The 10525-nt window shown below is 36.6% G+C and overlaps 1 protein-coding gene across 1 annotated transcript; it reads right to left on the bottom strand.

The window, feature by feature from the left end:
• Positions 1-723: 723 nt before the first annotated feature.
• Positions 724-8657, bottom strand: LOC141344355 (E3 ubiquitin-protein ligase TRIM35-like). Its single transcript, XM_073849232.1, has 6 exons — positions 8073-8657; positions 6528-6623; positions 6188-6418; positions 6081-6103; positions 5882-6000; positions 724-2445 (listed from the first exon to the last, which is right to left on the bottom strand). Exons 1-6 carry the CDS (start codon positions 8604-8606, stop codon positions 1886-1888), a joined length of 1563 nt encoding a protein of 520 aa, XP_073705333.1. The 5' UTR covers positions 8607-8657; the 3' UTR covers positions 724-1885.
• Between the last annotated feature and the right edge of the window lie 1868 nt (positions 8658-10525).

Raw genomic sequence — 10525 nt, 5'->3', positions numbered from 1 at the left:
GCCTAAACTGGAGAATGAAATAAAATAAAAATTCTGTCATTGATTACTCACCCTCATGTTGTTCCAAACCTGAAAGACCTTTGTTCATTTACAGAACACAAATTAAAATATTTTTTATGAAATCCAAGGGTAATAAAATAGTCCTTGTGACATCAGTGGTCCAACTGTAAAGTTACGATGCTATGAAAAAAGCTGTTATTTGGACTATTGTATACATGGACTATTTTAACAATGTCTTTACTTCCTTTCTGGGCCTTGAAAGTGTCAGTTGCATTGCTGTCTATGCAGGGTCAAAAAGCTCTCAGATGTTATAAAAAAATATCCTAATTTGTGTTCTAAAGATGAATAAAGGTCTTACAGGTTTGGAACAACATGAGGGTGAGTAATTAATGACAGAGTTTCATTTTTGGGTGAACTGTTGTTTTAAATATAAAGGTTCCAAAAAGGGGCTTTCAGAGTAATGCAATAGAACATGTTTGCTTCCCAGAAAGAACCATTTAGTGAACAGGTCTTAAAGAACTTTAAAAAGGCTCTTTAGAAAAATCTAAAAACACTTTTATAAAGAATGTTTTCTGGAATGTAAAATTCTCCATGGATTTTAAAGGTTTTTCATGCAACCACAGACGCAAATAAAGAACCTTTGTTTTAAAGCGCGAAGCTCAAAAGATAATTACTGGAGAGCTGATGCAAAAGAAAATTCCAAGACTAATTTAAACTGTGCTTACATGGTTCTGTTTACTTATTTTTTTAAATATTTTTTTTTATTTTTAAATGGAAAATTGACAAGTTGGACATGAACATGCATCCCACAACGGAATGCACCTCATACAGTTGAAGTCAAAAGTTTACACACACCTTGCAGAATCTGCAAACAGATAATTATTTTACCAAAATAATTGGGGTCATACAAAATGCATGTTATTTTATATTTAGTACTGACCTGAAGAAGATATCTTACATAAAAGATGTTTGCATATAGTGCACAAGAAGAATAATAGTTGAATTTATAAAAATATATAAATATATATATATATAAACTCGATTCTTAATACTGTGTTATTTCATTTAGTGATATTTGTTCATGGGTCCTTCGTTTATGTGTATTTGTGTATTTGAACCCTTTCCAACAATGACTGTATGATTTTGAGATCCATCTTTTCACACTGAGGACAACTGAGGAAATGCAACTATTACAGAAGGTTCAAAGGCTCACTGATGCTTCGCAATGAAAAAACAATGCAAACTTTTGAGCAGAATGAAGATGTGTAAGCTACATTTTTGTTATTTTGCCTAAATATCACATTTTTTCCCCATTTAGTACTGCCCTTCAATAGCTGCAGAAGATCTGTTTCCTAGAAGACAAAATAAGTTACATTTACCCTGATCTTAACATTCAAAAAGTTTTCACCCTCTGGCTCTTAATGCATTGTGTTCAGTGAGAGTTGAACCTTCTGTAATAGTTGCATATGAGTCTCTCAGTTGTCCTCATGTTGGACAGATTTTAAAATCATACAGTCAAATACACAAAAATGCTGAAAAACCAAAGAATTTATGCGACCTGAAGGATTTTTCTGAAGAAAAGCGGGCAGTTTAGCTGTTCAGGACAAACAAGGAACTCATGAACTACTATCACTAAACAAAACACAGCTGTGGATCATTCAGGTAACACAGTATTAAGAATTAAGTGTATGTAAACTTTTGAACAGGTCATCTTTGAAAATGTAACTATTATTGCGTATGTACATTTTTTTACTTCAACTGTAACTATGAACGGAGTTGGAATACAGATAAATGGTGGTGACTTCGATGAAGATCAAATATAAGATTGGTCACAACTGGTCATACTTCAGTTCAAATCTTTAACTGTATAACTGAAGCGGAAATTTTACCAGGAGGCACTATTCCACACTGCCACTCTCACGGGGCAGATCTTCAGCGGCCCTGGATTGTTCCCATTAATATTTGCCCCCGGACAGAAAAAAGGAAACATTGTCTCAGTGAAGTGGTCGTTAAATGTGTAGATAGGTGTGACACCCACTGAGTCAAAGAAGCTGACCTCTCCAGAATTATAGTCGATCTTCACCCGAACCCTTTCCAGGTGGCCCTTCAGGTTGAGCGGGGTGTGTGGGGAGGTCATGGCCGTGTACTCGCCATCAGAAAGAGCGATGGTCCAAAATCCTCCTTCGGGACAGCCTGAGATTTTGCCTTTCCTGGCTACTGATGCTTTAACCACTCCGATCACCCAGTCATTATTTTGGCCCACGTCTACCTCCCAGGAATGACATCCTGAGGTAAAACCCTTGGAGCCCATTACAAACACAAAATGGTCAAAGCGCTCAGGGTTATTAGGAAGTTCTTTCATCGTCCCTGTGTTGGACACATTCGTCAGGTTCTTGCTAAGTGACAAACAAGGGTAGGCTGTGTTGGGGTCCAACGTCACTGGAGCTAAGTGGTGAAGAAAGCAGGAAGATATTGTAACAAATATATATTTACAGTTGAAGTCAAAAGTTGACACACACCTTTCAGAATCGGCAATGTTAATTATTTTACCAAAATAAAAGGCTCATACAAAATGCATGCTATTGTTTATTTAGTACTGACCTGAATTAGATATTATACATAAAAGACGTTTACATATAGTCCACAAGCGAAAATAATAGTTCAGTTTATAAAAAAAGCACCCTGTTCAAAAGTTTACATACACTTGATTCTTAATACTGAGTTTTACAGCTGTTTTTTTTTTTTTTTTGAGTCCCTTGTTTGTCCTGAACCTATAAACTGCCCACTGCTTTTCAGAAAAATCCTTCAGGTCCCATAGATGCTTGGGTTTTTCAGCATTTTTGTTTATTTTAACTCTTTCCAACAATGACTGTATGATTCTGAGATCTGTCTTTTTACACTGAGGACAACTGAGGGACTCATATGCAACTATTACAGAAGGTTTAAACGATGCATCAAGAGCCAGGGGTGAAAACTTTTGAACAGAATGGAGATGTGTACATTTTTCCTGCTTTTAAGAAAAATCCTTCAGGTGCCATAGATTCTTGGGGTTTTCAGCATTTTTGTTTATTTAAACTCTTTTCAACAATGTATGATTTTTAGATCCATCAAAATGAAGATGTGCACTTTTTTCCTATTTTGCCAAAATATCATATTTGTGTCATTTAGTACAGCCCTTCAGAGGCTACAGCAGATACTTAAATGTTTCCCAGAATACAAAATAAGTTTCAAAATAAGTTTTCACCGAAACAAGTTTTCATCAAAACAAGTTTTCACCAAAACAAGTTTTCCCAAAAGTTTTCACCCTTCAGCTCTTCTGGAGCATCAGTGACCGTTTGAACCTTCTGTAATAGTGCAATAGTCCCTCAGTTGTCCTCAGTGTGAAAAGATAGACCTTAAAATCATACAGTCATTGCTGGAAAGGGTTCAGATACACAAAAATACTGAAAAAACAATAATTTGTTGGGACCCAGTGTTGTTTTCGTCAACGATGACGATGACGAAATTATTTCGTTGACGCCACTTTTTTTTCATGATAGCGCAGGGCTCTAGACTAACTTTTTGCACTGGTTGCACTGGTGCGCCTAACTTTTTTTCTTAGGTGCACCAGCACAAAAGTTAGGTGCACCCAAATTTTCAACCGCATCACATTTAACACCGCAGTTTTACAAGTTCACTTTTTTTTTACTTTTTTATTTTATTTATTTTTTAATGCCTGTCCATATAGGCAATATTGACTTGTAAATGATTAACTAACAATCTGGTCAATATAAAGTTCTTTATTTGAAGCATATTTTTTCCCCCAGTACTTTACCCTACTTTGTGTAATAACAAAAACATTTCAGTGAAAAAATAAGTCCAAAACTCTCTATGTTAACATTTTGATCAATAGGGCTCTACAATCTTTTTTTTTTTTTTTTTTAATTCTTGTTTTAATTTTTCTCATAATCAAATGAAAGCATAAACATTTATTTATTTTTAATCAAATGAAAAATAAACCTTTTTAATTTTTGGCAAACATATATATGATTTATAAATACGAATATATAAACACCCACATTATACTGTATAAAAGTAATACAGGACTAATATTGTTCTGTTTCATGTTAAACCGTACTTTTATTTTGACAGGTTTCCGTGGAGTTTCTGTGTACAGTATGATATGATGCTTTCTCAAATGAAACGGTAAAAGTGACACAGTAGGTTTGGAGATTGAGTTTATCTGTTCATATGAGATGCAAATACCAAAAATTAGCGGGAGCGTCACGCGTGCTTCAGTAGCCTATACATGTGTAGTTAAAAAAAAAAAAAATTCACGTCTCCATTAATACATAGAGGCAAACGGAAACATGCAAGATTCATTTTAAACAGTCTTTTTGCCTTTCAGTTTTCATAGACATATGTATATATATCTATGTTCATAGACACTAGTCCATATCGCGATTTGAATCAAGTGGCAGACCAACTTTTGATTTATAAATCCAGAAATCAACGTATTACGTGGCATTCCGCGCCATAGTAAATTCGTTTTTTATGAATGGAGTCCGCGATCCAGTCCGTGTTTTTGCGGAGGAGGCATTGTAAACGCTTGACAATGTAGAGACATCTTGACTGCATCACATGCATTTTCAAACGTACACACACGTACAGGAATATCTGGACCACGGCCAATCAGAGGGGGGGCGGGATCCGTCCTTCATCTCTGATTGCTTTAGACCACGATATGGGTCTAATGTGTGTCTGTTGTTGAGCAACGGGAGACTTTCGGAGTTTCGTTTTTTCCCCCTTGAACGGCTGGTCGCACCGGTGCAACCTTTGATTTTTTTTAGTCGCACCATTGAGAAATTAGGTCGCACGTGCGACCAAATTGGTCGCACTCTAGAGCCCTGTAGCGAGACGATGACGAGATAAAAATGGCTCGTTGATGACTAAAACATGACGAGACGTGTGTGAGTTTTCGTTGACGAGACGAGAATAGACGAAAATGTTAGTGGGTGGTCCGTCAGACGTTTAAAATGCATGACATTTCTGCTTATTGTGCATGCCAATCAAAACCTGAAACGTATCTGCCGCTATGGCAAGCCGTTTTAGCATTAAATACTCTTTGCTATACTAGTATGGCAAGCCGTTTTAGCATTCTATCCTTGTTTGTCTTTTATGTTTTAAAACATTCCTTCATTATTGTAATTATTGTTGAAAATAGTCGATCCGGAAGCTCACATTGTGTTGAACTATAGATCTGCTATTTTCACAACTTACAAGTGACACTACCCAACAGCAAAATACTTACTGACCTACATTAAAAGACTACTTTTCCCACTTTTTTGACTAAAACTAGACTAAAACCTTTTTGACTTTTCGTCGACTGAAACTAGACTAAAACCTTTTTGACTTTTCGTCGACTAAAATTGGACTAAAACTATCACATATAGAAGTGACTAAAATTTGACTGAAACTAAGCATTTTAGTCAAAAAGACTAAGACTACGACTAAATCTAAGATGGTTGTCAAAAACAACACTGTTGGGACCTGAAGGATTTTTCTGAAGAGCAGCGGTCAGTTTAACTGTTCAGGACAAACAAGGGACTCACGAACACCTATTACTAAACAAAAAACACAGCTGTGGATCATTCAGGTAACAACACGGAATTAAAAATAAAGCATATGCAGACTTTGAACAGGGTTACTTTCATAAACTCAACTATTATTTCCTCTAGTGGACTACATGTAAACATCATTATTTTGGAGATTCTGCAAGGTGCATGTAAACTTTTGAACTCAACTATATATACCAGTGTTAAAATATAAAATTCGTTTAATTTAAATGTAATTCAACCTATTCCGAAAAGCTCATCTAGCCGTTTAGTAACTATACACTCACTGTATTCCACCAGGCTCTGCATTTTTTCCCACACTTTGAACTTCAGGGATGTGACGTGCTCCGCAACATCGATTAGAGAATCGGGGATGTTTTCTGGTTCGTAAAATGTTATCTGAGCTCTGGAAGGACATTCAGTTAGGTTAGCTGTTGCTTTTATGCAAACAAATCAAACACTTTCAAAAGCACAGTCTACTCTTACCTCCTTTTGGCATTCTTGTAGTTCTGTGGGAAAAAGTAAAATCAGTTACTTGTGCTAACATTTGTACAAGCTTAAGATTAGTCAACAATCCAAATACAGCAGGTTACCTGTAAAAAGAGACTGTCATCATTAGCAATCTCGTTTTCAATGGCCATGACGGCCTGAGAGAAGGTTATTATATCACGAGCGATTAAGTCAGTTTTTCTCTTCACGGTCTGTTTCTTTGCATCTTCTTCTTCCGCCAGAGCAGCAATCCTCACAGCTTCCTCCTTCAGAAGAAATTGGCGAAGCTCGTCAAACTCCTCACGAATTTGTTTCTCTGTCTGTTGCCTTTGGTTCTATGTGAAAACAACATAAAAAAGGTCATTAAATGACGACCCTAGGTAAGTGTTGATGGTTATGTACCACATGATGTTTATTAGTCTGGATCTTGTTCTTTGTTGATACCTTGATGTGGACAGTTATGTCATCACATTCCTGTTTGGCCTCATAGAGGCGTCGAAGACTTTTCTTGAGTGGGATGACAATCTGTCGCATCTCCTCCTGGAAAAAAAAAATCTCACTCCAGTTCAAAACAACTTTCTAGGACAAAAAGGATTTTAAAAAGCCAATAATAATATATATATATATATTGGACTCAAAAAAGCTAGTTATAAAACAGATAGTTCCGGCCCTTGATTCTGATTGGTTGTGGAGCGTTTGAAGCCGTGTAAATCCATCTACAAACATACACTTTTATTTACGTCTGTGTTTGCTTGGCAACCACTTTGTTGCAACCACAACTGTTTCTGAGGAACTACATTGTTTGGCAGAAGAATAATGTTTTTATATATATATATATATATATATATATATATATATATATATGTATATAATTAAACTTTATTGGCTGTTTTATTTTGTGAAACCTTACTACCGTTTTATAAAACCAATAAACCCTGTGAATCTGTGGTTTACAGTGAATTTATAACAACGCCCCTTAGCTGTTAGAAATTCATTGTAAACCATGGCTTCTTAGGGCTTATTGCTTTAGTCTAACTCTAGGAAAACAAATATCCAACATTTATGTCGTTACTGTTGAAAACTGTATTGACTTGGCCTCTATTTTTTAAATTCACATATATTTCTATGACTGGGATTTTTTTTTTAAAGAAAGCCAGCCAATGGCTAATAACAGCAACTAATAACTTTATGTATTTTAAAATAAAGTAAGTATTTCTACCATTACTTTTTTTAAAGTCATATAACTATTAATATATTATATAAATGCATTAATCAAATTGTATTTATACATTCTGGTAGTATTAATTGGTCTACCTTTAATAAATGCAAAATATAAATATTTAAAATGTACAAAAAATGTATAAAGAATTATATAAAATATTGGTAACACTTTATGGTTCTTTGGTTGAAATTTGTTAACTACGTCAGTTAACATGATTGAAGAATGAACATTACTTCTACAGAATTAATTATTTTAAATGTATTGTAAAATATAGTCACAATAATTTAGTATATTACATATAAACAAATTTTAGTACATTTATCAAATTGTATTTATACATTCTGGCAGTATTTATTGTTCTAACTTTAACTTTTTACAATTTAAGTAGTAAGTAATTCTTAAGCAGTATGGGTATATTTAGCCAAAAATACAGTGTATTAGTCAAAATGATCGATTTTTCTTTTATGCCAAAAGTCATTAGGATAATACGATCATGTTCCATGAAAATATTTTGTAAATTCCCTACCATAAATATCTCAAAACTTAAGTTTTGATGCATTGCTAAGAACTTCATTTGGACTACTTTAAACTTTAGATTTTTTGCATCCTCAGATTCCAGATTTTCAAATAGTTATATCTCAGCCAAATCAATGCTTGTCATAAATAATGTCAACGTAGCAAACAACAAAAAGCCTCAATATTTTGGCTTGTTTTGGGCAAAAACAAGGTTTATTTTGAAAATAAATTCTTTCTAAGAAATACATTACCTTGAGATCGTTTGCTGCCTCTTCCAAAGGACACACACTGTGTCCTTGATGTTTCTTGGACGTTTGACAAACACAGCAGAGAACCTCTTCATCAGTCTGGCAAAACAATTTGAGACCCTCCCCATGAGCAGCACAGCGAGCCTCCGGTTTGGACGTCCCGTTGGCTGAATACGAGCCCGATCTTGGTGACGATTGTCCTTTCTGCTCCAGTGCGATGGCGTCGCACACGTTCTTCAGAGCCAGACTGATGGTGGGCTCCGTCAAAGAGCACTTCCTCCTGCACACGGGACATTCCCTCTTGGGTGCCTTCTTGTTCCAGAAGGCCTTAAGGCAGAGACGGCAGAAACTGTGGCTGCATTTCAGGACCACAGGATCGGTAAAGATCTCGCAGCAGACCGGACAAGAGAGCTCATCCTCTAAAGGCGACTGCACGTGGGACGACAAAGCTCTCGGGCGCAGGCCTGGGATGTTTTTAAGGCTTGGAAGAGTGTTTGCTCTTCCAGGTTGAGAGGACGCCCTCGGTCGCAAGGGCATGGCTGTGTGGTGCTGCAGAAGTGAAGTCCACTGTCTTTTGAAAGCAAAAACGTGATGAGCCCAAGCTGAACCTGCGGTGTTTAGATCACAAGCCTTACACAAGCACCCTCAAGTTTTTAAAAGCAAGTACGTCCTTCGGCGATTATGACCTTTTATAGAGTCGTGAGTCGTGACGATGCTTAGCTTTAAAAATACCATCATGAAATTCTCAGAAGTCACTCTTTGACCACACCTCGTTCACCGGAGCACTGGGTTTTTATTGACTTCACTCTAATATACAGCCTTGGTTTATTACTGGATCAACTGGTGCTTGAGGGGAAAACAAACCGCCATTGATCCGTGAAATGTTTGGTGTAAGCATTATTGTTTTGGGAACTCAGAAGGAACGTGAGGGGGTGGAAGAAAGCAAACACTTTTTAAATGCTGAAGGGACATTTATGCAAAGCAACCCATTTCTAATGGGATTAAGTTACAAATACTATACCAAATACAGTGCCTTGCGAAAGTATTCATACTTTATGTTTTATGTTGCTCCCTTATGTTAAACTGCTTTATTGTACACTCCATACATCATAATGTCAAAGCAAAAGCAGAACTGTCACAACTTTGTATATTTATTAAAAATAAAAAATCTGAAATAAGTACATTGCATAAGTATTCATGCCCTTAACTCAGTACTTTCTCCTCACCTCTTCACCTCTCAAGCTCTGTCAGGTTGGATGTGGACAGACATATTCAGGTTTCTCTGGAAATATTTGATTGGGTTTAAGCCAATGTGGCAGGCCACTCAAGGGAAGGGCATTCACAGAGTTGTCTATAAACCACTCTTTCTGTGTGCTTAGGGTCACTGTCCTACTGGAAAGTGAATGCTCTGGACTGGGTTTCCATTAAGGCTTTAAAATGGTGCACTGAGCTTTCCTTCTTCTTTGACACGTCCTTCAGTCCCTGTCACTGAAAAACATCCCCATAGCATGAGGCTGCTACAGGCACACTTTAGTTTTGGGATGGTACTCTGCAGGTGATGAGCAGTGCCTGTTTTCTTTTAAACATGATGCTTGGAATTGAGGTTCATTAGACCTTCAGGAGCTTTCTTTGCAAATTCCAAGTGTTTTTATGCATCTTCACTGAGGAAAGGATTGAGTACCACACCGCCATAAAGCCCAGATCGGTGGAGTGTTGCAGTGATGTTTGTCCTTCTGTAGGTTTCTCCTATCTCCACATATGACCATGGAGCTCAACTAGAGTGACCATCAGGTTCTTGCTCACCACTCTAACCAAGGTCCTTCTCCATCAATTGCTCAGTTTGGCCAGGAGGCATTCTTCCATTAAGGATAACAGAGACTACATGCTTCTGTGAACCTTTAATGCAGCAATTTTTTTCTGAAGTCTTTCCCAGATCTGTGCCTTGACACAATCCTGTCTCTGAGCTCTACAGGCAGTTCTTTTGACCTCAGGGACTTTGCATTGAATTTGAAAAAGTTAACTACACTCGAGGTGTGGTAACATCTACAAGCAACATGAATGCTCCTGAGCCAAATTTCAAATGTTCCACAAAATACTTATGCAATGGAATCATTTCAGGTTTTTTTTATTTTTAATAAATGTGCAAATATGTTAAAAACCTGTTTTTTTGCTTTAGCATTATGGTCTATGGAGTGTAGATTGATGCGGGAAAAAAGTAATTTAAAGCATTTTAACATAAACTGTGAAAAATACTTTTGCAATGCACAGTAACCTCGTAAACGTGTTTTAAGTGCTGGTCACTGGTTCTCCTACATGTCCACAATGGTAACTAAAGAATGAAAATATGCCCTTGGTGAGGTTATTCAGCCAAGGAGAACGAACCTCATGTTTCAATGAACAACCGTAAAAAGAAAACACCTACTGCTTTCCGGAACATAAAAACAAAACCACACAGC

This window comes from Garra rufa, chromosome 1 (genome assembly GCF_049309525.1).
Source record: "Garra rufa chromosome 1, GarRuf1.0, whole genome shotgun sequence".
Classification (NCBI taxonomy): Eukaryota; Metazoa; Chordata; class Actinopteri; order Cypriniformes; family Cyprinidae; genus Garra; species Garra rufa.
Note: the sequence above shows the minus strand (reverse complement) of the source record. Positions and strands in the feature narration are given on the sequence as shown.

Excerpts from the sequence above, each read along its gene's own strand:
- LOC141344355 (XM_073849232.1), bottom strand. The coding sequence starts at position 8,606 with ATGCCCTTGCGACCGAGGGCGTCCTCTCAACCTGGAAGAGCAAACACT. Across the intron at positions 6,104-6,187 it reads ATGACAGTCTCTTTTTACAG|AACTACAAGAATGCCAAAAG; the intron begins GTAACCTGCTGT and ends TTTTTCCCACAG. Across the intron at positions 6,001-6,080 it reads TACAAGAATGCCAAAAGGAG|AGCTCAGATAACATTTTACG; the intron begins GTAAGAGTAGAC and ends ATGTCCTTCCAG.